At 42.0% G+C, this 27,100-nt stretch overlaps 1 protein-coding gene across 1 annotated transcript; it reads left to right on the forward strand.

The window, feature by feature from the left end:
• Nucleotides 1–24,892, forward strand: FNDC7 (fibronectin type III domain containing 7). The gene is made up of 12 exons (XM_074371222.1): nucleotides 1–2,930; nucleotides 3,436–3,454; nucleotides 7,192–7,446; nucleotides 8,355–8,615; nucleotides 10,125–10,382; nucleotides 11,614–11,868; nucleotides 13,380–13,637; nucleotides 14,370–14,624; nucleotides 16,129–16,383; nucleotides 18,071–18,331; nucleotides 20,398–20,427; nucleotides 23,214–24,892. The coding sequence occupies exons 1-12, from the start codon at nucleotides 2,868–2,870 to the stop codon at nucleotides 23,243–23,245; spliced, it is 2,202 nt and encodes a 733-aa protein (XP_074227323.1). The 5' UTR covers nucleotides 1–2,867; the 3' UTR covers nucleotides 23,246–24,892.
• The last annotated feature ends 2,208 nt before the right edge of the window (nucleotides 24,893–27,100 follow it).

Below are 27,100 nucleotides of genomic sequence, written 5' to 3' on the forward strand. Positions count from 1 at the left end.
CCTTTAGTTAAAAAACTTGGATGTTTTAGTAAAAACATCCATTTGAATGCAAGTCCTATATAAAATATGTGATTTGCAAATATTTTCCCCCAGTGTGTTTTGATTTTTCATCTTCTTACTAGTGCAGAAATTCTTTATGTTGATGAAGTCCAATTGATCAATTTTTTTGTAATGGATTATGCTTTCAGTGTTACATCAAAGAAATTTTTGCCTAACCTAAAGTCACAAAGATTTTTTTATTTTTTTCTAAAAGTTTTAGGTGTTACATTTAGGTCTAAAATCCTTTCTGAACTAACTTTTTGTATGATGTGAGATATGGATTAAAGTTTATGTTTTTTGCATATGGTTATGCAATTGTTCCAGTATCATTTGTTGAAAAGACTGTGTTTTTGCCATTGGATTTCCTTTGCATCTTTGTTGAAAATCAATTGTCCACATATGCATTGGTCTATTTTTAAACTCTCTATTCTGTTCTATTGATCTATTTATCTATCTTAATGCCAATCCTTGTAATTAATCCTATATTAATTACTTTATAGCTTTATAATAAGTCTTGAAGTCAGAGAGGGCACAACTAGTCCCTTTTACCATTTTGGTTGGAAGCAGAGGTCAGACTGATGAGTTTTAATTCCAGCTCTACCATTAATATTTGTGTGATTTCATACAAGTCAGTTAACGAAGTTTATTACTCATTTACATGCTTATTTATTATTAGAATTAAATATTATAGTGCTTGGATTAAATGCTAGTTATTATTAAGAGCTTAAACTAGGAAGATGGGCTCTGGATATAAAAGGTACTAGAATGGCAGGATGGTGCTGAGGATGGGTGAACTTAATGTGCTCATTAAGGACTTCCCACTGTCTTCCTTAGCACAGGGACATGCTCCTGCCCTTTCTTTTTCTTTCTTTATTTTATTTTTTAATAATATAATTGACATATAACATGGTCAAGTTTGAAGTGTAAACTGTTAGTTTGATACATTTATATATTGCTATATGATTGCTACAGTAGCATTAGCTATCTACCTCTATTGCATCATGTAAGTATCATTTTTGGTGTGTGTTGAGAACAGTTAAGATTTAGTCTCTTAGCAACTTTGAAGTTTACAATATGAATTCTTAACTATAATCACTATTTTGTACATTAGATTCTCAGAACTTATTCATCTACTAGTTGTAACTTTGTACCCTAAACAACATCTCCCCAGTTCCCCCACTGGCCCTGCCCCCTGCCAGTGGACAGCAGGACTGATCACTTTGTCCTGAAACAACAACAATAAGAACAATATAACACAAAAGAAGCCTCAGCAATTTAACAGGATAGAAATTATTTCAAGCATCTTTTCTGACCACAATGGCATGAAACTAGAAATCAACCACAGAAAGAAAAATGAGAAAAAAAAGTGACTGCATGCAGAATAAACAATGTGCTACTAAAATAACCAATGAGTCAACGATGAAATCGAAGAAGAAATTTAAAAATACCTTGAGACAACTGACAATAAAAACACAACCACACAAAATCTATGGGATGCAGCTAAAGCAATTCTAAGTTCACAGGTCTTCCTCAAAAAACAAGAACAATCTCAAATAAACAACCTAACCTACCACCTAAAACAATTAGAAGGAAAAGACAAACAACACCTAAAGTCAGCAGAAGGAAAGGAATGATAAAGATCAGAGAGGAAATCAATAAAACAGAGATTTAAAAAATGGGAAAAAATCAATCAAACCAAGAGCTAGTTTTTTGGAAGAGTAAACAAAACTGACAAGCCTCTGGCCAGGCTCACCGAGAGAGGACATAAATAAACCAAAAAGAAAAGAAAATGGAGAAATTACAATCAACATCACAGAAATACAAAAAACCATAAGAGAATACTATGAACAACTATGTGGCAACATAGGGACAACCCAGGAGAAACGGACAAGTTTCTAGAAATATACAGTCCACCAAAACTGAATTAAAAAAAAAATAGATAGTTTGAACAGACTGATCACTAGAAGTGAAATAGAATCAGCAAATAAAAAAAAAAAAAAAAAAAAAACCCTGCAAACAAAAGTCCAGGACCAGATGGCTTCACAGGGAATTCTACTAAACATGCAAAGAAGAACTCATACCGATCCTTCTCAAACTCGTCCAAAAGACTGAAGAAACTCATTCTGTGAAGCCACCATTTCCCTGATACCAAAACCAGACAAAGACACTACCAAAAAAGAAAATTACACGCCAATATCATTGATGAGCATAGATGCAAAAATTCTCAACAAAATATTAGCATACACACTCCAACAACACATATAAAAGGTCATACACTATGATCAAGCTGGATTCATCCCAGAGACACAAGGATGGTTCAGCATATGCAAATCAGTCAATGTGATACACCCCATCAACAAAAGAAAGGACAAAAATCACATGATCATTTCAATAGATGCAGAAGAACAATAAATAAAGGTGAAAAAGAATAAATACAACTGGTTATGATCCCCAAGTTTAAAACGATCTGTCCACTATGTCAATAATTTCTACATGGTTTTGTAAAAATTTTATTAGAAAACAATTTTTAATAGAACAGGAAAACATTCTCCACTACCTTGAAACCCAGGTTACAGTAGTCTTTTGGCCCGCCTGGCATGGCTTTCTTCCACTCTCCTTTTTCCCAGTCTTTGCAATATCTGTACCTGCCAGTCTCCAAGTGCCCCTAGTTACAGGTCAGCGCCACACAAAAGGGGAGGAGCTACTTCCCAGAGTCTGTTCCCAGTATCACAGCCCCACATCCCAATGACCAACAGTGCTGCCCACCTGGGGACCAAAGAGGATCCTGCCCACCTTGTGTGTGCCATGTGAGTGCCAAATCCAACAGGATGGCTGGTGGACCGGTGACATGTTTGTCTGTGATTGGATTCAGTCTTATCTGTCTTAAAATGGTGAGTTTACCATTCCGACCTACCTGCAAATATTTAGGGGGGAAAAAAAGTCATACAATATCTTTCTCTTTTTTTGAGGGCCTTGGGGGTGGTGAGATAGAAATCAGAATACTTGGGGACCAGGCCAAAACTGTGTATGTTTGTGTGTTTGAAACTGAACGCGATTTACTAGAGAATGAAAACAAGAATATCATTATATTTTAAGAACAAAGATTTCTGAAAAATCTGTCAGCCGATACTGACTTAGTTCAATAGGCAGATTCAGGGAGAAAAATGAAATGGTAATGTGATCTGCTTCCAGCTTCTAAGTTCTATTTAGGATTGCTTTGTGGTAGATTTGAGTTTTGGGAAATAATTTGTGCAAATAAGTACTGTGTGTGGCCTGGAAGATTACTCACGTTATAAACATGTTGTGGTAAGTATATTACTGCTCTGATTTAGGTTTTACATTTCCCCAAATGGTGTTTTTCTTTATGGTTCTAATTTCCTAAACTTTCCTTTTCAGGTTGCTTCAGCAAAAACAGGTAAAATTCTCTGAAATGCAAGTTTACCCTCCCCATGTTTGATTTTAATTTCCATTGTTAATTCTTGGGCTACCCTGAAGTATAAAGGCTGTACCAGGAAAAATATTCAACATTTTCTGAGCACTCATACTGTGAGCGTAACTGGTAAGACAAATAATGTGGATCAAAATTTAAAGATACATCCTCGTGAGATATTCTTCTTGAGTACTGAGATGTGTAGAGCCGTGTAGTCATAGATGTTTCTCAAGTACAGTTAGCCATTAGTAAAATATTGCAATGATCATCATTCCAGTCAATGAAACAAAGTTTTAGTTATAAAGAATGAAGAGCCTAATTTATATAACTTATTTGTCTCCTGAGGAATTAGAAGGGAAAACTAGAAACAGTCGTGATTAAAATTATAAGATTCTCTAATTTAATAAAAAAAAAGATTTTATACTTCTAATATTGCTTCCTTAAAATATAGATAATGATAACCCAGAGCTGGAAAAAATTTCTTTTTAAAAATTTTATTACCCTTTTTCATGAATAAAGGACTGAGGGCAAGGATAATTTCTCTAGAGGCCTCTTCTGGTTCATGTAAGTCCCTAGAATGGAAATTTATGTCCAATGGGATTTATATTATCTGAAGGAACCATGTAATATCAATTAGATTACCAATAAACTCTCAAAGCAATTCAGCATAAATAAGAACAATTTTTATTTATTGTTTTGTCCATACCACAGAAAAGGAAAAGTAAATAAGGCAATTAAAATGTTTGATAAACATGTAGGGCTGAGCCATAAAATCCATGCATATACAATAGGTTTTTAAAAATGATTATTTCGTGGATTATTCTTATTCACTTATTCTTGAGACACCTTCAGGACTGACCAGGAAGCGGTGAGGACTGTTTGGCCACATACAAAGCGGTTTTTTTTAAATACGCCGCTTTTGGATCGGGCAAAATCTAGTTCTGCCATCTCCAGAAAGTCCCCAGACCCTCAGGACCCACTGAGCCCTCAGAACGGGCCCCTTTTAGGCCCACGCTACCTACACTCTTTGAGAGGAAGGATGGGGCCAGCTGTGGTACCCGTGATGCTGTTAAGTGACTCATCCTGGCTTTTCAATAGAGGTGATGTGTTTTGTTGATACTGTATAGGAGGTTTCATTTGGGGTGTGTCTTTTGATTCTCTTCATGCTCTGGCATCAGCTGTCTGTGCTGGCCACTGGGGCCACATGGGCTAATTTAGATCTCTGAGTTGGTAGAATGCATGGAATCAAAGGGTTTCACTTTTAACTAATCAGAGTGGTTGATTGCAGATCTAGGAGCTACATTTTTCTCTTTCATCAATGCCGTAAGTGGGCCAAATATAGAACTAAGAGAGAGTGAAGAACAGCTGCTAATTTATGGAGACTTACTTAACACGTCCTACTCAAGCTTCTCATCTCTTCAAGGGAGATGTAGTATAGAAGTGTTGATCTTTTTTCTTTGCTGTTGCTGGTCAGATCCTGCTCTGGAACCATGTGTAAACAGCAGTCCGTCTCATCAGCCTGTGTTTACCCCAGATTCTCCAGAATCCCACCTGCCCTGGCAGCATCCCCTCCATACCAGTGCCACGTGCGCAGTCTGGCTTTTCCAGACCCAACACATGCTTGTCCTGATTCACACACATGTACAGACACACATATACGTGCACCCTTCCTACCTTTCAAGGTGCCTTTACATACACTATTTCACTTAATCTTTACAACAATCCTAAGATGTAGGTATTTTACATTTTAAAGTCAACCCAAAGATGTAGGGATCATTAATATTCCACATACTTAAGGGAGAAAATGGAGATGAGAAGAGGTTAAATCACTTGTGCATGTTCATAGACAGATGTACATGGCAGAGCAAGGGCCCAAACCCATCATTCTGAAATCCAAATCCTTTGCTATTTTCCCACCATGCAACCCTGTGTTTCATCCTGCTGATACTGGCTTCCTGTACTACTGTTCTGGGCACATGTGCCCCTCCCAGCTCAATCCAATGGGACAAGTTTTGGGGTGTCCTGGAGCCCCTTGACAGGCCTGCAGGGAGAGAGTCTGTGTCATGCTAGCCTTAGATGCCTTTCAAACCACTCCATGAAGGCACTGTCATGCCAATGTCTAGTTTGGTTGTCATTTGTCTAGGAAGTTAGTCTATTCCAATGAGCAGGACTGGCCAACAGGAGATAAGATGAACAATGGGGACAGAGGAAGCAGCAGGAGTTGAGAGATACCACAACTCTAGAGAGAAGAAGGTGTATAACAAAGGACAATTTCTGGGGGTGAGTGTGTGGGAGGGACGAATGTGACAGCCCCTGCTGGGACTTTCTATCCTGCAGTGGGGAGGAGACATGGGCACTTCCTGCAAATTAGCTTCCACTGGCAAATGGCTAAGATGAGCCCCTGCAAATTCTTTCCAGCATATATAACCATCATAGTTTTCTTTTGATGGCGAAGGAGACAGTCCTGGGTGATGTTCAAGGAATGTCTGGCCAGTGCACAGTGGACCCTTTGTTCATTCTTGCAGCGTGGTTATTTCTGAGATGCTGCCAAAGCCAGTTCTCTGGGCTACGGGTACAGAAAGAGAAGGTTGTCTGTATCCTGCACTTGGGGATTTGGCAGGTGGGGGTCTGCTGGAGGGAGGGAGTTGATACTGGCAAATCACACATTTGGACCGTATTTACTCCTCTTCTTTGCCCTAGAGTTTTGTTTTGCCCTTTAGTTTTGAATTTGGCATATAGTGATTTTATCCCCCAAATGCAGTACATTAAACACAAAGGGCCAAGTGCCAGTTTCAAACCTAAAACGCAGCTATTTTTGTTTGACCTTTTCTTCTACTTGGACCTCCTACACCCGGGGCATTCTTGCGTCTGTGGAGTTTTGCAAAGTAGCAAATCTAATCACCATGCTGTGGCTCCTACCCCTTACCCAAAGTGTAGGAATGCCTTATGTAAACGCATAATAGAAGCACTTGTAGCCTCCTGGCAAACCATGGCCAGGCCCAGGTGAGGAGGGACCGCAGCATCTCATTCTTATGCTGGGGCAGACATTTTGATAGAGAAGGAGAGAATAATGTTCAGTTTGAACTTGTATAGAAGAATCTGAACATCGTTACACTCTGATAATATTAGAGACAGTACAATGGAGCAATTGTACAGCAAAGAACTCTGTTCCCCCTCTTCCTCCATTAGATTGAATACTACCTGGGAAATGTGCAAAGTGCATGAATGCAAATCACGGCCACGGCAGAGTTGGGGGACGGAGGTGGACCCACGCTGGAGGCAGTGGGCACAGTGGTGGGGCAGGGAGGGGAGGTCACAGTCAAGCAGGCTCGGGGAGTCACAGATGCCAAACTGGAGTAGAATCCTCCAGAACGAAGCCCCTCAATTACTGTCCCCCTCCTCTCAGAGTTCTTTCCCCAAATCACTCCCTACTCTTATTTAACTCTTTTAAAAGTACAAAAAGTGCAAATTATCCCAGAAGCAACTGGGAAAAACCTCTTTGAAATCGCATTCCTGAATGGCAGGTTTGAGCTTTCTGGTTGTCTTCTGGAAAGTAGCTTGGCCTTTCTTTCTCTCTCTGTTTTTCTCTTGATCTGGAAAGTAAGGGCAAAGTTTATGTCTGGAGGATGGCATGAGGATGATTTAGTTTGAAAAGTAAAATGATGAAAGAAGTCATCCTTAGAGATACCCTAGCTAATGTACAACTTCAAAATCTCTTTCAGCTCCCCAAATACCTACTATTGATCAGGCGTATTCAAAAATCAGCAACAGTATCACTGTGGAATGGGCTACAGTGCCAGGAGCCACCAGTTACCTCCTTACAGCCAAAGACGGGAACACTGTCATTGAAACCATGGTGGCCAATTCCCCAGGCACTGTGACGGGCCTGAAGGCTGCAACCTTGTACCAAATCACCGTCAGATCCATCAGTGCCACTGGGAGAAGCCAGGCATCACCTCCAAAGCAGGCAAAGACAGGTAGCTGGATGCTCATCTGCTGTTGAGCAATTGCTTGTGACCTGAATCAATTATACTGAGGTTGCAAATACATGATGTAATTTTGTGTCACGTGAGTATCTGTGATTCAGCGTCCAGAAGTGAAAGCCACCAAATGATGTTTTTATAGAATTCAAATATCTGTGGCGGAGGTGGTATTTAAATTCCAGATGCTTTGGAAAGTAAAACACATTTCTGGGCATCTTTAAAAGCATTCCTCCTTTTAAATCTCTGAAAAAGGGATTTCTGTTTTCAACCTTAGTTATCTATAAAGACCATGTGGAATAAAAAACATATAGATGCAATTTTGCTGCACTTTGACTTGTTTGAAATAAAACCATTTAGAGTTTGCCATTGGCATGACTTAAATTGATTTGATAAAGTTGTACCTATGCATATTTCTGCAAGGTTGTGCATATATTAAAATAGTATAAACCATCATTTCTCCCATCAGTTTATGTTATGATTATAGGGAGATTTTATCTAATTTCTTACCAACTTCAAGTTGAAGGTATGCCTAATGTTAGAATTTCTCTGTTCCCCATTCCTTTGCTGAGTCATGTATAATTAATACACATTTTTAAAAATTTTGGGGGTAGGTAATTAGATTTATTTATTTTTAAATTTTTTTACATGGAGGTACTGGGGATTGAACCCAGGACCTTGTGCATGCTAAGCACATGCTCTACCACTGAGCTAGCTATACCCTCCCCTCTAATACATTTTTAAATAGCAATTATTTAATGGAACTCTGCCATGAATCCTATTGCAAAGCAAATAATTATTTCATAATATGGATAATCAACTTCAAATTACCTATTCCTAAATTTGAATTATCCTCTACTGTACTTTTATAACACAAATGCATGCTTTTGTTTTTGTCTTTGTAGTGCTGGCTGCACCAATTCTAGAAGTAAGCTCTCCAAGTCCAGACTCTATTCTTGTGCAGTGGGAGGCTGTATATATGGCAATGGGATTCTCTGTGTCCATTATGCGAGCTAATGGTTTGGGTAGGATATGGAAGGAGAACACCACCAACACCTCCTTGACATTCAGCAGTTTAGACGCCGGGACTCTCTACACCATAAAGGCTTACGCATGGAATGCCAACGGAACCCCTGGGGACGACTCCACCTGCAATCAGAGAACAAGTAAGGACTTCTCAGCTCAGCCCCAGACATTCTCCTTTTTGATTAAGGATAAGGGCTGTGCTTTACAGCCACTGAGAGCAGTGTTAAGTGATAAGTACAGAGCAGCTGGCAGCAGCTATTTAAATTTATTATGAGCTTATTTATAGTGCTTTGACAATTCCTCCTCGGTAGTTTAAACGCTTACTGCATGTATAAAGAAATGCTGCTCAGCGTACACGGAGTACGGCAACTTCCCCTCAGATAGACAACTGATTTTCAGCATACACGTTCGATATCATGCAGCAGGGGATAATTCTTGTTAAGTTTATGGTCACCTCTTGTCCCTTCCTAGGTTCAGACCAAGAGTATGGACAAAAAGAATTGGGCCAAACCAGAGTTCATTTATTCAGCAGACATTTAATGAGTGTGTACCAACTTTGAGCTGGCATTGATCTAGAGATGCAGCAGCAAACAAAGTTCCCGTTACGGCACTTTATGCTGTGGTGAGAATCAGTGTTCCAGATGTATTTCCTAAAGGCCTTCACTTAGGCCTGAGGCCGATGTGGGGCTTCCCACCACCTCTCCTCCAGCTGTAGGCCGAGAAGCTGGGGCACGGGGTATGTTCTCTCACCATCCCCATCGCAGGGACACCCAACCAGAGCATCCCACTGGGTGATAAGTGGAAGCCCGAACCTAGCTGCTGCCGTCAGCCGAAGCGTGAGAGGGAGAGAGGGGGAAGCGGAGCGAGTGCTTCCTTCTCTGGAGGCAGAGTGGGCCGTCCTCTGACAACATGGCCTAATAGATGTCAGACTCACCAACCAGATTAGCAGTTTCATCCCTTGGGGAGGACCAAGGAAAAGGTGGAAAGAAACCAGAAAGGTTCTCTCCAAACAGTCCTTAAGTTTGGTGGGGAATGGAAGCCCCATTGTCTGTGGGCCGAGGCAGAAATATAGGGAGAAGAGAACGGCTTGCTTCTATAATGCTTCTCTAGGGAGAAATCATAGCAAGGTGGCCCCTATGGTGGTTCACGATAGGCCTGGTGAGTCAGGATGTCTGTGACAAACCAGTCTCCCTGGACCTCTTTCAAGGCCTTCACCCATTCTTTCTTCCACAAACATTTATTGAGGACCCACTATGTGCTGGGCATAGTTAGCTGATGGGGACAAAAAAAATCAAATAAAGCATGATTCCTATACTCAAAGAATTGATTGTGTCCCAGGAGAGGCCAATGCATCTATATATACTAGGGACTGATCTTATTAGATTTATTTTACAGATGGGAAAAGAAATTAAATAACAGAAAGAGGAAATAACATGGCCAAAATTATACAGCTAGTTATGAGTTTGCACAGTTCATGGCACATGTGTTACCAGTTCTCAGGTATCCTAAGTCCCAATTTTATGCTTTGTACACTGCAATTATTCTACGTCTGGATTCCTCATCCTCCAAGCTCTGCAATGTTTTTAGGCCAAATCTTACTTGGGTTCTTGAAGCTACTGCAAAATCTTAATTGTTTCTCAAAAATATAGGTCCTCGCGCTCCCGCCAACATTCAAGTCTCTTTTGACAGTGGGGCTTTGAAGGCGTCTGTTTCATGGGCTCCAACAGAAGGAGCTTTCAACTATACTGTGATGGCTCTGAGTGACTCATCCAAGCTGAGCTGTAGTACGACTATCAGTTCCTGCACCATCTCCTCTCTCCAGTGTGGAACTGAGTACCTGATCTCAGTTTTAGCAAGTAATGATGCCGGATCTAGCAAATCAGCTTCAGCGGTGACCCTGAAAACTGGTATGTAAACAAGAGTGGGATCAGACCTGTGGGGCTGCAAGCCAAAGTGACTGCCATAAGGGAAACAAATAATCACACGACAGTGTTCCAGAACATTCTGGAAGAGATGAAAATGAAAGCCTGATCTAAATGAAAGCGTTGAGTTGGGCATTCTGATGAGTGTGAATAGTGTTGACAGTGAAACCAGATCTTGTGCATTGGAAAAAGCACTATTTTGAAAATTAGGAGGCCTGGATCCTATTCCAGATCCTTCATTAATTAATTTTCTTTTTCCTTTATAAAGTTATAAATAGTCTAAGATCCAGTTTGAGTTATACACAGCTCTAACTGTGCAGTACAGAGTGTGGCCTCTTATTTACATCATGTTTCACAGACCTAGGCTTGGTGGGAGCTATTTTTAAGATAAAGACAGAATGTCTATAGTTCTGAATATGTGTGGGTTTTTTTTACACTTTAAGCAAAGTTTTTATTTTGAAGGAAAAAGTAAATTTTCTCATTTTTTTGTTCTTGGCATAAGTCTTAATTCTTTCCAGTGGAACCAAAACCTCCTGAGCCCCTTTCCGTGTCATCTAACACCTTCAGACTCTTCTTTGCCAAAATTAAATAGTACACCACCACCATTTCCTCTATGATCTTCATCTATGACACCAGCTCCTACATCTATGAAGTGTTTGGCAGCCAAGCCTGAACGTGGAACTGCTTTCCCACAGCGCCCAGAAGGAAGAGCTATCTGAATGTCGGTTTTCACGAGGGCCTTCTCCGTAGGCGGTCCTGGGGAATCGCGGGCACTTAGGGTCATAGCCCGCGGCGCGCGCGGACCCCTCGGTCGGGGCGGTGGCCGGCGCCGAGAGCCGGCCGGAGCGGAGCCGTATGCCGCCCTCCTCCGCGGCACAGGCCGGGGCCGGCTTGCTGGGGGAGGTGACTTGTGTCTCTTGAGAGCAGGGCATGGCAGGGCAGAAAGTGAGCGCACAGGGAGCAGGCGGAACAAAAGAGGAGGATGAGCCCAACGGGCACACGAGTCCTGAATATGTGTTTGGATGTTTTCCCACTTTCATTCTTACGCCTGTCAAAGAGGTAAAGATATACATATGTAGAGGTTTACACTTCAATTTAGAAATTTCTGTGTGTTTAGGGGACGAGAAATAACATTTAGTGGAAAGTTACTGTGTAGTGGTGCAAAGAAAATCTCTTGCCATACTCTCACAACTGTTTATTATGTATCATTTCCTAGTTGCTTGTGCACCTGGAAGAGTGACAATCCAAGAAGATCGCCCTGGCCACCTGTATGTGGCTTGGTCCGATGTAGAGCTGGGTGATTACTATGTGGCCTTTGTGAAGAGTGATGATGGCTTGGAAGTACACTGCAACACCTCCCTCACCCAGTGCAATTTCTTGTCTGAGTGTGGCTTCACTTACTTTATTAGTGTTTTTGCTTATAACAAGGCAGGGCAGAGTCCTCTGGGTGATGTGTTTAATTACACCACAGGTGAGTTGCATTTGATGCTTGTAAAGGGAGTTCTGAGTTCACTAAATTCAGCAGCAGAATGGATCACCTGTTGCACTGATTGACTTACATAGACCACCCCGGAGCCATTCTAGAGCCAAGAACAGAAAGGGAATCTCTTCTTTCACGTTCTTTCCAGACTAGAATATTTGGATTTCATAGACTCAAGCTTAACAAGAATGCAAGGTTCAGGAATGAAAAGAGGGGAAAGAAAGTTGTTATTCAACCCTGCTCTGAAAAATGGAACCCTCCACCAAGATCCACTCACTATTCAGCCCTGTACTGGCTGCTGAAAAGGATGCAATCCTTATGTCCCACAGCGCACTCTTTCCCTAAGCCCAGAAGACAGATACAATGGCAAAGATGCTGCATGGTGTGGAGGGCTTTGGAGTAGGACACCTGAGTTTAAGTCCTAACTTGACCACCTATTCATTTATAAAATGGGCGTAATGACTTCTTCCTTGCTAATAAGTTCCTTAGTATCCTCCACTGCAAAATAGAAAGGGACAGATAATAATGAGACTGTGAATATGATAAGGTCTTTGTATGTGAGAAAAGCACAATGAAAATATTTTTATTAGCTTCATTATTACTGTTCCTATTATTCTCCTCCACTCAGCTTGGGTCTTCTATAGGGCAAGGATTATGTCTTATTTATCTCTTCACCCTGAATATTTATCATAGTGTGACTAGTGTATGGGAGAGGCTTGATTTTTGAAGAAGGAATGGAGTGAGTGGCTCAAAATCAATTCACTCTATTGACAAATAAGGATGCTATAATTATATAAACAACAATGCTAGCTGGATTACAATACATTTTACAGGGAATCAAATAATTGGTAGCTTTGGAATTTGAAGCGCCTAGCAATAAGATCTCAAGGGCATAGGAGGGGCTTCCAGAGGGAGTGGCCTTGAGCTGGATCTTTAAGGATGGATGGAATGTAAGTGGGGTAACAGCATTCCAGAGAAACTCCATGTGAGTGAGACATTTGTCAGAATTTGTCTGTGAGGTATTGTAGAGTCAATTCTAAAATCTACGAATATAATGCTTCCTCCTCTTCTCTGCCCCCAGTTTTATCTAGTTTAGTGTCTGGAAGGACTGATAAGATCTAGAAGTGAGACTAAATACGACTTTGTCAGGCAGAAGAAGGGAACAGCATTCCAGGAGAGGGAACACAGCCTTTGAGGTCTAGAGAAATAAAAGCACATGTGGGGTGGGGAATTGAGGAGTCTGTTGTGACGGGGTGGGGGAGACACAGCTGCACATGTCGACTGGGTATGGCTTTTAATAACCTTGAATATCATGCATAGAGAATTTATCCTCTATGTTGTGGGTGTTAGGCCAGGGTCAGAGCTGGACAGATCTGTAGGAGATTCTTCAGTGACTTAGGAGGGTAGGGCAGAGGCTCTGGGCACAGGGAGGTCAGGACTCAATGCCCACTCTGACCGCACAGCTCCTGTACTGATTTCATTTTCTCTGCTCCTGCTTTCAGCCCCCTGTTGTCCAAGTGACATTAACCCTGTGTTGGTGTCCAGCGACAGAGTAGAGATTGTGTGGTCCCCTGTCCGTGGTGCCGAACTCTATGAAACCAAGGCTGTAGATGGGTTCAACGTGGTTGAGTGCAATGACACTGCTCCGGCTTGTACCCTTTCTGCTCTAGAGTGTGACACTGGGTACAACATCACAGTGTATTCCTTCAGCGAGGTCCGGGGCAGCAACCTGTCATGTACTTCCCGATTTATAACCACAGGTATGATGCAGTGAAGACTTCATTCACCGATATCTCCACGGCTCACCACAGTTGTGTCCCTCGGGAAGGACACTCAGCAAGAACCATAAAAAGGCTAACTGCCATTAACCACCCTGTACAGGGACCCTGAGATCCTCTGTCTTACTGAGGAGAGGCAGAAGAGAAGGTGGAAGGGGGAAAGAGGACAAAAAGGAAACAGAAGAGGAGACCATGGGGAGAGTAGAAGGTTTTGCGAGTGGTTATCTCAGCCATCCACTTCCTCCTACCTTTGGGGAACCTGCCTGTATTCACACCATGAAGGTTAAGACCACAAATATTTGTCTTAATTATTTTTGCTTTTGGAGTTCAAAGGGCTCCTTAACATTTTCCATTTAGTCGGACTCTGGGAGAACCCAGCACCACATGTCAATGTCAAAAAGGTTTCCACACAAAGGCTCTATGAATTTGGCCTTCATGCATGGTCTAATCGAAAGTAATATATTTCAATTTAAAAAAAATTTAAAAATAAAGAAAGTAATAATGGGGAGTAGGGGGAGGGTATAGCTCAGTGGTAAGAGCGCATGCTTAGCATGCATGAGGTCCTGGGTTCAACCCCACACACCTCCATTAAATAAAAATAACAATAAAGGAAGTAATAATGATCTCATTTCGGGGGGAAAAAATCAGTTTTAGACCAAATGGCACATGTGAGATTTTTGACTTTGATTCAATTCATAATCTAAAATCTCTCAGCTCCTTGCAGTCCCGAAATCAAAAATGTTTCGAAGGATGCCTTTTCCGCGATTAACGTGCGCTGGCGACCCACTAATGATGACGCTACGTACACGGTGACGGCCCAGGGAGGGGCAGGGCTGTACCGCTGCAGCAGCGCCGGGGAGTCCTGCGCCCTGGGGGGCCTGCCCTGCGGCTCCGTGTTCTCCGTCTCCGCCGTGGCCGAGACGCGCGCGGGCCGCAGCCCGCCCAGCTACAGCGTGCCGCTGGAAACCGGTAAGCGGCCACCGTGGCCTGAGCCCCGGCTTCCGTGCGGGCCCTAGGAATTGTTTCAGGACACGAGCTTTCTTATTTGATTTACCCTAAGTGTGATAGAAATACATGAAACTCAGAGACCTTTCAAAGAGCCCCAGTCTTAGACAACTTTCAACACAGATTCTGTAAAAACATCATCTGAAGGCTCTAATGTATTCATACACGGACATCAAAGGAAGAATCCATTCACTCTGCAGAAACGTTTAATTCAATTCATCTTCCCCCACGGGACAGTCTACCAAAACAACTAATAAGTGACCAAGTAAGCTGGTTTATTCTTTGTTTCTTTGGTTCAGCCCTTTCAAATCTTTCTCTAAGAAAAGCTTTCTGAGTTTCAGTTTCCTAATTGGTAAAAGGGGGTAATGGCTTCATCGGGTGGTTGTGAATATTAAGTTATTAATGCTGCAAAGCACTTAGCATAGTGCCTGATGCATAGTAAGGAGCCTGATAAAAGAAAGCTGTTACTGCTTCATAGCATTGTGTGGGAACGAAATTGAGCAAATTACTTAATGCCCTTAGACATTATTTTCTCTAATACACAATAATAGATGGCACTTTGGACTGAAAAAGTTGAAATGTAAAAAGCAGCAGACTAGAGACAATGCTGAATACACAAGAAGATTCTAGATATCCCATATCCCGTATAATGGGTCCCTGAGAAGTTCAGAATTGATTGTGGTACTCCTAAGTAGCTAAGAATACTTTGAGCTTTTGTATCAGATATATACTATGAAATGCATGAGAAAGGCAAAATACATTTAATTGCAAATTTGATTAAATATTATATTGGGAGAAGAGGTGAATGAAATCATTGCTCTGAAATTCGCAACTGGAATTACTAAAGCTGGAGGACAGCAAAGGATTGCTTTCTTATTCTGAAAAAAATTGGGGAGAACCTCATGTTACCCATAGTGAGTTAGTGCACTGCGTTCCTGGTAAAATTATTCACTATGTATAGTGATGTTAAATGATGTATCAGAGGGAATAAAATTTTGCTTAACAAAAGGAATGTTTTTTAATTGAAGTATAGTCAGTTTATAATGTGTCAATTTCTGATGTACAGCATATTTCAGTCATACATGTACACACATATATTCCTTTTCATATTCTTTTTCATTATAGATTACTACAAGATATTGAAAATAGTTCCCTGTGCTATACAGAAGAAATTTGTTTACCGATTTTACACACAGTAGTATCTGCAAATCTCAAACTCCCAATTTATTCCTTGCCACTCCCTTCCCCCTCGGTAACCATAAGTTTGTTTTCTATGTCTGTGATTCTGTTTCTGTTTTATAAATAAGTTCATTTGTGTCTGCAAAATGAAATCTTGATTAACAATTGAAGGTCTGAGAAATTTAGGCTATTGAATGAAACACAGGCAAGATACCATACTTGGTTGTTTATCACAAAAAAAACCCTCAATGGAAATAAATCCTCAATTTTTTCTCTTTCCCCATTTAAGTGCCATGCTGTCCAGCTGGTCTGACAGTATCTCAAGTCACCCAATCAGTAATCAACGTGACCTGGACTGTTGGGACCGGGGCCCAAACCTATATGGCAGTTCTGGAGTCACACACTGGACAGTCTAAGTGTCACACTCATCAAAACCACTGCCTCCTGGGATGCATCACATGTGGCATCAATTACACAGTGGCATTAAAAGCAATTAGTGCCACTGGGTTGACTGCAGACTGTGCCTACCAAAGTTACTCCTCTAGTAAGTGAATTCTAACCTCTTGCTCTAGAGTGTCCACAAGGACTTTGATTGTTATAGATCCAGACATAGCCTTTCCATCTCGTTTAAAAAGATGCTGCATTCTCCACCAGGATTTCATGGTAAGTTCAGATTACTTTCTAAAAGGTTTAGTTTTTCTCTCGGCTTAGAACCTCAAAGCTTCAGAGGCTTGGTAGTTGGTGCAGTAACTCCCTGGTAACAAGGTTCAGGTGTGCTTTTTCTGAAAGGAGGATGGGTTTTTATATGACACAGCTACCTGCTGCGCAGAGTAACTCAGTCTGGCAGAGTTTTCAGAGAGCATTTAGATCATACATTCTGCTTGGCTTGACTTGTTTCTTTCTCGTTATTGTTATGCTACTACCTCTCTCTTCTAAACTACTCAGCTCCTTCTGTGGTTTCTTATTTCAACAGGCTAAAAGAGCACTGTCTACTGACAGTATTGCATTTTGTTCTTCATAAAGACTAAACCACTGGGGAATAGCAGGGGACAGTAGGGAGTGGTATAGGGTTAGCAAATAAGATTTCTCTGGTATGATTCTAGTCTGCTGCAGTGGCTGTTTGGAGCACTATTTCGGAAAAAACTCCTGACAATGCCTTTCAGGCTTAATGGGAAAGAGCGCGATGACCAATTAGTTGTATCTACCCCAGGGATGGGAGAGTTGAAATATGATTTTCTAATACCTTTGACATTTCAAACGTAGTAAAGTGAGTGTCACCTAGAGTCTAAATACATGGCTTCTTAAGCTGCATTGTCTTATCTTCCCTGACCTACTTCCTCACTGGTAAGAGAAATAAGAATAATCATAATGTGAATGCATTTATAATGTGCTACACATACGTAAGCTGGTTTACACTTTCTTTTGGCTCATTATCTTTCATTAGATTTGCTGCCTAAGTTCTCACCTTGCTATTCAGTTCTGGGAATATGGCCCATTGCTTATCTTCACACCTAAAAAATTTAAAAATAAATAAATAAATAAATGGAGGGGTGGGTATAGCTCAGTGGTAAAGCATATGCTTAGCTTGCATGAGGTTCTGGGTTCAACCCCAAGTACCGCCAATAAAAATCAATCAACCAATCAAAGGAGCCTGATTATCTGTAACTGAATTTTTTTATTATTATACAATCACATCTTTATTTTAGCTACTGAGTAATCTATCATTTGGTGCCCTGTTTGACATCTAATGTGTAGCCTGCTCAAGGTATTCACAAAAGGGAAAAGGAAAAGTACCTAGTCAGCTAGCAGGGATGAAGGGTGGCCCAGCAACGTGTACTCAGTTCAGCAAAATAATTCTTTTCAATTAAAGCTGAATGCAGTTCATTATATTTAAATCCAATCCCACCAAAATCATCTGAAAGTAGAGCATTAGGAAGGATCTTGACAAGGATCCTGTGCATTTGACTCATAAAGTCTGAGTCATATACAGTACATATCTGCCAACTGTGGACTTTTGGCCTCACCGTTGTTTTCTATTAAAAACTCACGCCCCACCTCACCCTCGCACATGGCTTTCTAATCGTGTGGCTCACCACAGAAAGAACTCGAGTGTCCCCTCAAATATTGCTCTATTTATTACTTAGAGTAGCTACTTATACTGTTTCCCCATAGTAACAGAGGCCCGGTTTGTGTGATGGTGGAGCAGTGATGTGTTTGTTTTATCCTTCAAGGTGCCTGCTGCCCGTTGGGGGTGAAATTATACAGGCTGGGCCCGAATGGCATCCGGATCCACTGGCAGGCCTCCAGGGGCTCTGCCAATTACAGCATTGACCTCTACGGTTCCAAAGGCATTTTCACGTGTGCCCCAAGCGCTGGCCTCAGTTTCTGCGATGTCACCGAGATACCCTGCGGGGATGTATACACCGTGATGGTCTCACCAGTTGCTGAGACAGGACTGAAGCTTACTTTCTGTCCAAAAAAAATATATTCAGGTAGAGCAAGTTATGGCCCTTTATTTAAAACTAGCCCTCAATTCAATCTGTGAATTAAGACTCAGAGCAATCACACTTATTTGCTGTATGTAAGAAGGTCAAAGAGGGTATGATGTTTCTGTATGCTGCTGGCAGATTCTGGCTCCTGGGGACCCCCAAGCTTCTTTGGAATGTGATGCTTTATTGTCATTTGATTTGGAGACACTCCTCTCATCCCTCTCCCTCTCTTCGCCTTCAGAAAAAGAACCAGATGTTTGCTGTTCAAAGAGTAAAGCAGATTTTAAATGATTTTCTGCTTTGAGACATGGGGATAGGTTTTTAACCTAGCCTTAGAGATAATGATTGATAGCCTGCACAGATTCAGACTTATGACTGAGGGAGAGTTTGGAGGATCAGGAAAAACACAAATTTATAAATCATTAGCTAGGTTTGGAAATATGAGTGGGCAGACAGTCTCTGATCACAAAACATGACTGTCAGCAACTGCCATCTCACCAGAGCTGGCAGAACATTAGCAATTCTCCTGCTCTGTGTTCCAGCACCTTCTGCTCCCTTGCCCAGGGCATAGTCATGTATTTTTCATATATTTCTAAAATAAAATTTTAAAAAGATGATGAGCCTTAGAACTTTGCAGGTGAACATAGGAAGAGGAATAAATATTAGCCCAGAAATCTTTACTAGTAAACTGAATCTAAAATTTCTAATTACCTGTAGGTGACGAGAAGGTTCTAGATGGCTCCTGGTGATGGAACCAAGCCAGTTCCTCTTCAGGGGATGTTCTTTCTGTCCTTGGCTGTCATGCTCTGATTCCTTGCTTTTCATTATCTTGTCCACAGGACAAGCTGGCCCAAAGGATGACACTATGGGAAGGGACAGGAATAGGTTAATGGGGTGAGGATGAGCTCTTAGGAAGAAGAGCCCACAGCTCAATAATTGTACTTCTTTATATTTGCACAATGTTTTACAATTTATCAAGTGTTTTCACATTCAAAACTCACTGAATATTCAAAATAACTCTACAAGGTAGGTTCAACAGATTTTATTATCTCCATTTTACAAATGAGAAAACAGGCTCAGAGGCTCCCAAATCTCTACCTACATCCCTTCTTATCTTCTAGCCTCTCAGTCCATATTCAAACCTGTTATCTCTTCTTGGAGGTGACCCAGGCATTTAGACTTCTCAGGGCCAAAATGAACTTCTGATCTTCTGTGACGTCTTCTCCAGTTCTCATAGGCTGAGTTCGTCTTCTCCCTCCCTCCTGACTCCACATCACCCTTGTCTTTCACACCATATCACTATGAGTTGAATGTGTGTTATTTCTGCTAAATGGTAATGTCTCAGACTCTCAGTACTTTGCATATAACTATCGCCCAATATATTTTAAAATTAAAAAAGAATGAATAAAAGAGTTTACGTGTTTGTCTATGATCATACAGCTAGTATGTGAGTGATGGAAATCTTTGTTCTTTCTCCTACTTCATAGTCACAGTTCAACCCTTAGAGAGTCATTCCTCTGATGGTTTCTTAGTTAGGACTCTAAAACCCTTTGGTGGGGTGCCAGCTCAAGTCTGTTGGTATTTCATTTTAGTAGCAGTTGGGTGTCTAGACTCAAGTTAAGGAATCTATCTTTGCTCTGTCTCCCTGGTAAAAACCATGCATTTGGAGGAGTTTTTGGTTTTGCTTCTCAGTGTTTTCCCCCCAATGTCAGTAATGCCTTAATGTTATAACTAGGACAATACTGTAAATGATAATAATGACTAATATTTATTGAATGCTATGTGCCAGACACTATTCTAAAGGCTTTGCATGTACTAACTCAGTTGATCCTTATAACAACTCTATGAGGTTGGCATTCTTATTATCGCTTTATGGATAAACTGAGGCACAGAAAAGAGATTTGCCCAAGTTTTGTTGCTGTTAGCAGGTATCTCCTCCTCTTATCACCCATGTTGGTTCTTATTCATTCTTGATTCACTTTCCTTTTATTCTTTCTTAAATTATTTTTTCACTATGTGAAATACGTCAGTAAATACATTTTAAATGCTTGTGTTTTTATTTATTACAGTGACCTGCTCTGGAAGTACACTTGGAATGGGTAAGTCATTTTTCTCATGGCTAAAATAGAAAAGAATTTTTGTTGTTGCTGTTTAGGGTGACTTAATGAAGTCAGGATCAAAGCTTCAGTTAGTCAGAGAGGCAAATGCTTTCTGTGATGCGAGGAGTCCTTGCTCTCCTCTCCCATAACTTTTTCTCTCCCACTAGAATGTCTCCCTTCAGATTCCCCCAGTAAAGATGAATTCCTCTGATTCTGAAATCTTTTTGGTCTTCCAGGGTCTCACAGGAAAATGTAAATATATTTGAGAGAGGCAGCTGCTTCATCCCTCACTTCACAAAGTGGTTCCCAGCCCTGCTCTACATAAGTCACCTTGAGAGCTTACAAGTAATTGATGTCTGGGCTCAATCCCCAGAAAGTCTGATTTAATTGGTCTGGGGCTAAGTCTGGGCATCAGGTTTTTAAAAGCTCCTTAGGTGATTCTAAAGTGCAGCCAAGGCTACTTTAGACCATACCAGCTCAAACCTTGTTTTGCATATAAATCATCTGGGGCCTTGTTAAAACCAGGTTCTGATTGGTAGCAACAGGGAATGTCTGAGACTCTGCACTTCTAACAAGGTCCGGGTGATGCCTGTGACATTGACGCTGCTGGTCCAATCACACTTTGTAGTCCGGTGTTAGAACCTGCTAACAACCTGCAGAGAGCTAGGACGTCTGCTTCCAGTTTGCATGGGTGGGTGTGGCCAGCAGAGGAAAAGGGGTGCTGAAAGGGCAGTTAGAATAAAGATGACCCTCACTGCTGCCCAGTGTGCTCAGGGCTCATCCTGTCTAGGCTGTTCTGGGTGCCCCACGGAGAGTACTCTTGGGTGGGGCTGTGGAGATGATCACACAGAGCTGCCAACCCAGTAAGTAGCACATGCTGCTTCATGGGGAATCTTTGCCACAGTCTTCTAGGAGGCCTGCTTGATCTGGGCCCTTGGGAAGACCCCCAGAGAATTTTATCAACCCCGAAGTACAGACAGGACACGTCAACACACACACACACACGCACACACACACAAACACGGCTGACTTCAGAGAGTGTGGGTGGAAATGAAGCCTTCCACCAGTAAACCCCCAGCAGACAGCCTCCCCACCTGGGCCAGCGCCCCTCCAACACTGCCTTCCCCTGGCAGGAACTGGCTCTGGAATCTCTCTTCACTGCCTGTCCTCTGTTTCCTCTCCCATCCATTGCTTCTCTGAGCACAGCATGACAACGCATGCTTTCTAATTCTTGCCCCACCTGCAGGCCTGAAGTAAGAATAATCTCTATTAATTTTTAAAGGGTTTCTGTTTCCAGTGACTACAGGGAAACAGACCTGGCTTATTAAAAACAAACTGTGAGGAAACTTTCATATAAGACAATTACTTAAAAAACTCCCAAAGTACTAATGACCATATGCGCTGGTCTTCAGTGAAATGTGCGTGGGCCCAGATCTGCATTCTTGGAACCCATTTCCAGTGTTACAGCTGTTTTTAATCAGCGTTTCCCCTGATCCGTAGAGGGGTAGTAGAAGTGTCTTGGGGGCCCCTAGGAGGAGATGAGTGGTGTATTAATCCTGGCCTTCCCTAAGATTCTGTTAAAGAAAGATTTGAAATACTTTTTAAAGAAAATGCTTGAAAACCATCACTCTTAGGCCTTGCTACTCATCAGCATGGCCAGAAAGCTTGTTCAGAATGTACAATCTCAGGCCGCACTCAGATTTACTAAATCCCCAGGTGATTCACATGCATATTCAAGTTTGAGGATCACTGCCTAGGTAGTAGTTCTCGAACTTTGGTGTGTATCAGAATGTCTTGGAGAGCTAATGAGGGACGGAGAGGCTCAGACCTGCTGAGCAGGTCAGATTTGGGTCTCTGTATTCCTGTCAGGTTCCCAGGTGATTCTGACACTCTCAGAGTTGGAGAAGCACTGCTCTAGGTCAGTGCTCTCCCCTTCCTCTGTCCCTCTGGGCTGCTCTGATCATTGCTTCTTCCTTCCTTGGCAAGCTTCAGTCTTCAGCCTGAGATTTGACCCCTCTCTTTAAGTAGATCCTTACAGAAATCCTGCAAGACTCTCAAAAATGAGTATCAGGGCTTCTACATCATATAGAATTCATTATATTACGGGGAAAATTCTAAATTGCTGTCCAGTTTCAGCATTCCTCCTCTCTGTACACAGCACTAGTCAGATTAGATCCCTGGCTGACATGGGGTCTCCAGATCCGCTAAGGGAAGCCTTGGGAATCTTGTTGGTCTAAGACTTTTGGTCTTGCTTGACCCTTGGGTTATCCTAAAGCTTTTCAACAGCATGAATGGATTTTTTAAGAGACAGATCTGGGTTCAAACCCTGCCACTATCACTTATTCATAGGCAAGTTGCTTCAGTTCTCTCTAAGCATAAGTTTTCTCATCTGAAAATCGGAACAAGCTCCTCATAAGACGGTATGAAGTTTAAAGGAGATATAAATCATTGGACACAATGACAGGCCCAGAGTAAGCTCAATTAATAAAAGGCCTGGGGCTGGAAAGGGAAGTTCTTTGTTCTGAGTCAGCAGTCTGAGCTCAAAGAGACTCTGGGGGAGAGAGATCACCCTGGTTAGTCAGAACCTGCTGGTCAGCTTCTTCTTGCCCTTTGAACAGTTCAGATTGTCTTAATTTTCTGCTTGCTTGCTGTGACGTGCTGCAAAAATAGCATTTCCAATCAAAATGCTAATCTCCATCTCAGAGACCTTTGAGGGCTTTTTAATTTAAGAAAGTGTCTGCATATTTCATGTATTTTGTGTCTTCTTCCCTTCCTTGCCTTTTCAGTGATTTACAGAGCGAAGAGAAATGCAGAATGACATAGTAAACCACGGATAAAAACAGAGACTCGATTAGTGAGTAGTTTAGATTGAAATGGTGTGATTCAAAGGCAAAGTTGTTTTTCCCTTTGCTTTAAAAAATTCTTCCCATAGCTTTTGCTGAGTCTTCTCATTGTTAGTGTGATTAAAGATGGAAAAGTCTATTAGAATACAAAAAGCCTTTAGGATAGGACAAGCTCTTTCGGCCTTTAGAAGGTCAACTCTGACTCCACTTCCTGAGGGCAAGCTCAGGTGTGTCCTCACCTGCACAGGAGCTCAAGATCAGCTGTGGAGAGGACTCAGTAGGGAAATGAAACCAAAAGTTCCTCTGGAAGGCTGCCAGAGTGAGCCAGCCCACTGGGAAAGTCCTGGAAATGTGGAGGATCTGCTTAGCAGAAATTTTTGCAATTTCACACCCAGACGTACTGCAGACTTCAGAGGTGTTTCATCCACCCCAGGACTTGCCACGCAGCCCTCTAGCCATCCAAGAGCTGGAAATCTCCACTTTCAAAGGTCAAAATCAAGCCACCACACACAGGCAGTGCTTACTCAAGACAAACCTCCACCAGAACTTCTGCTTAAGTTCGGTAGCAGGAGCTGCCAGGGCCACCTGTCGTAACAAACACCCTCATCTCAAGTCAGGAGGAAGCCAAGCCGCTTGAGGGCTTCACCAAGCCAAAGCATCGTGGGAGCAGACCTCTGTGTGAGTGTCCGGGAGAGCAGAGCGGCTGGCCTGTTGCTAGCAGGATTACCGTCATTCTTTTGAAAGAGCAGAGACTTCAGATGGAGGGACAGCCAGGGCCAGAGCCTCAAACTGCGACTGACTGACACCTACGCATCTTTTGTGGGGAGGACCATCAATCTCATTGGCTGTACCCATCCCCACCCCCACTGTAACTGCTTCTTTTAATTTTTGGAAAGAAAAGGCAATGATATATCCTATAAATCTGTTGCACCTAAAAAAAATCTTTGTCCTCCGACTGCCAGTAACCTTATTAAAAGATAATGTGAGTGGGACCTGTGTAACACACACATAATTGAAGTGTTCACTCCCCAGAAGCACAAGAGCCAAGAATGTCTATAGTTGGGAACAGCCATAAAACTCTGCCTGGAGGGAACTGGAGTATGGAGTGAGGCTTGAGGTACACTGGGAGGGAGCAGCAAGCTTCCTTTTCTATGTCCCTTTCCCTTTCTGTGTAACACTGATGAGCGATACATGATGTGTCACTGACAAGAGATATTCCCCTAGAGCATCTGTACTTGAAAAGGAAACAAACTAGAGGCATGGATCTCAGAAACTGGAATTTGCTGCATCAGACAGCACGCACAGAGGACGGCTGAGTTTAGTTCACTTTTGTTCCTAAACACCAGTGAATGAACAGGAGCTGGGCTAGGTGCATCCACGTCAATTGGGGAACTCATTACTTCATACAGATTTCCAGGTACCACCCTGGAGATTATAACTGTAGTTTTGGAACCAGTCCTGGGCATCTTTTTTTTTTTCCTTTTTTTTTTTTTTTTGTTGGGGGAGGCAATTAGTTTTATTTATTTATTTTGATGGCGGTCCTGGGGATTGAACCTAGGACCTCGTGCCCGCTAAGCACATACTCTACGACTGAGCTATATCCTCCAGCCCTGGGAATCTATATTTTTAACAAGCTCACCAAGTGATTCTGACATGTGGCCAGGTTTGGGAATCTTAAAAACAGCTTGCCTTGCTGAGTTCTTCCTTGAAGCAAAATTTCAGTGACGGGAAGCTGAGAAGTATTAAAAGGTAAACTGAGGCATATTAAAAATTTTAACAGTTTATTTGAGCAAAAATGGATTTGAATTCAGCAGCATCAAACCAGAAATGGTTAGGAGCGCTCCACTGACAGGAGCTCACGGAAGGACTTATATAAAGAAGAGGTGTTAGCAAAGCTAGGATAGTATTTGATTGGCTACAGCTTGAGCATTTGCCTTATCTGGGAAACTGTAGTTGGCTGTTTGTGATTGGTTGTCCTTAGATTTTGATTTCTTAACCTTGATACACTTACAGGCTTAGGTTTTGGTTTGCTTAAGAAGGTTGCTAAGGTATTAGAACCACCTTAGTCTAATAGCCTCCTTGTTTAATCAATTTAACAGAAGATGGAGAGCCATGGCATATGAGGAAAGACTGGTGAGAACATTACCGATGGAGGGTTCAGAGTGGATCCATGCCTTGTGAAGGCTATCATGAACTGGGGCAGCGTTCTGGCTGTGGTTCAGAGCCTATGTAAGACTTTGGGCTGAGCCTGGTTGCTGGCAAGTTGACCTCTGAATAGAGCTGTGTCCATGACTGACTGCAATAGCCAAAGAGCAGAGGGCAAAGGCCAAATGGAAGGTCAGAATCCCTGATTCTGGGACACTAGGGGGCTGGGACCAGTACACCCATACCCTATAAATACCAGGACACAGAAAATGAAACGGCCCTCTCCTTAGCTAGGCATCTAAGCCTGGGTTGCTTTGGTTAGAATTCCACAGAGGACAATGTGGTCCATCGTGGGTGAACATAAAACCAAAAGGTGGATGTAACTTACTGCATGCTTCTAAGTGCTTTCTACACACTCCTTCCATTCTCATAGCAACCTGATGAGCTAGATATTATTCCTTTATACAGTCAGGAAAATGAGACCCAGAAAGGTCAAGGAACACACTCACATTCACACGGCTAACCAGTGTGACTTTGAAATACAAATTCTCATGGGGCCAAGTATTATCATTGATGAGACCTGCTAATCCATGATATTTTTATGGAAAATATTTCTCTGGGTTTTCATGATTAAGTAATAAATTATTAGTGAAGTAGACCTGTGAATAGGATGGTGAGTAAGCCATCTGCCCTAACTCAAGAGCTTTCCCTTTTGGTCCTCGGTTATTGAGCTGTTTATCTGCTCTACAAATTATGCAAAGCAGATTTTCATCTCAGACCAGTGTTGGTGGATTTTACTTTCCATTCTGCTGTGTCATGTTCAGGGAATTCAAATTCCTTGTTCTGTTTTTTTTAGGCAAACCAACTACAGACTAGAGAGACAGCTCAGGGAGGTAATGTGAAACTAGGAGAACAGGGGAGGGTAGGTAATAGGGTCTTGGAGCCATCTTGAGGTCCTACATGACTTAGCTTCTCTGAATCTCAGTTTTCACATCTATAAAATGGCTAAAAGATTTATCATCTTGTGGGGCTGTTGTGAGGTTTGAGATATTATGTTTATATTCAACACATCAATGCAATGAAACTGAAGTCACACTCTAATAGGCAGAGCCAGAGTTTGTTGACATGGACCCATGTCTGTGTGCTGCTAATGCCCACATCTGCTCCGTTATTTCACAGTGCCACCTTGAAATCTCACCTTCTGGGGCATGAGTCACAGCTATACTCTATGTGACCCAAATCAAACTTCCAACCCAGAAGGGCCCTTCTGTGTCCTTCCATGGCACCTGCTTATTTTCCTCAAGGGTAGCGAATGGAGGAACTTCAACCCACCTCACTCCTCTGTCTTGGTTTGACTCTAGGGCAAGGAGCTCCATTTTAGAAGGGTGAGTTTACACTATGTCTTTTTCTTATGGCTGGGGGTTCACCCTGCTATGCTAAGCAGAATCTGATTTAAAATTGAAAAGGGAGAGGAATATAATGTATATATTTGTTTAAAATTCTGAGCAGCTAAGTCCATTTAAAGTAGGTTTGAAAGAGGCCAGAGCTCCAGCTTGGCCCATATAAGCCTTGAGTGGAATAATCCTTCATGCCATAGGTTTTGCTGGAACTCATTTTATGACTGCTTTTATTCTTCATTCTCCTCTTTCCTAAAGAGCAAAAATTGCAAATTCTCCTGCAGACTG

The sequence above is a fragment of the Camelus bactrianus genome, chromosome 9 (assembly GCF_048773025.1).
Source record: "Camelus bactrianus isolate YW-2024 breed Bactrian camel chromosome 9, ASM4877302v1, whole genome shotgun sequence".
Taxonomy (NCBI): Eukaryota; Metazoa; Chordata; class Mammalia; order Artiodactyla; family Camelidae; genus Camelus; species Camelus bactrianus.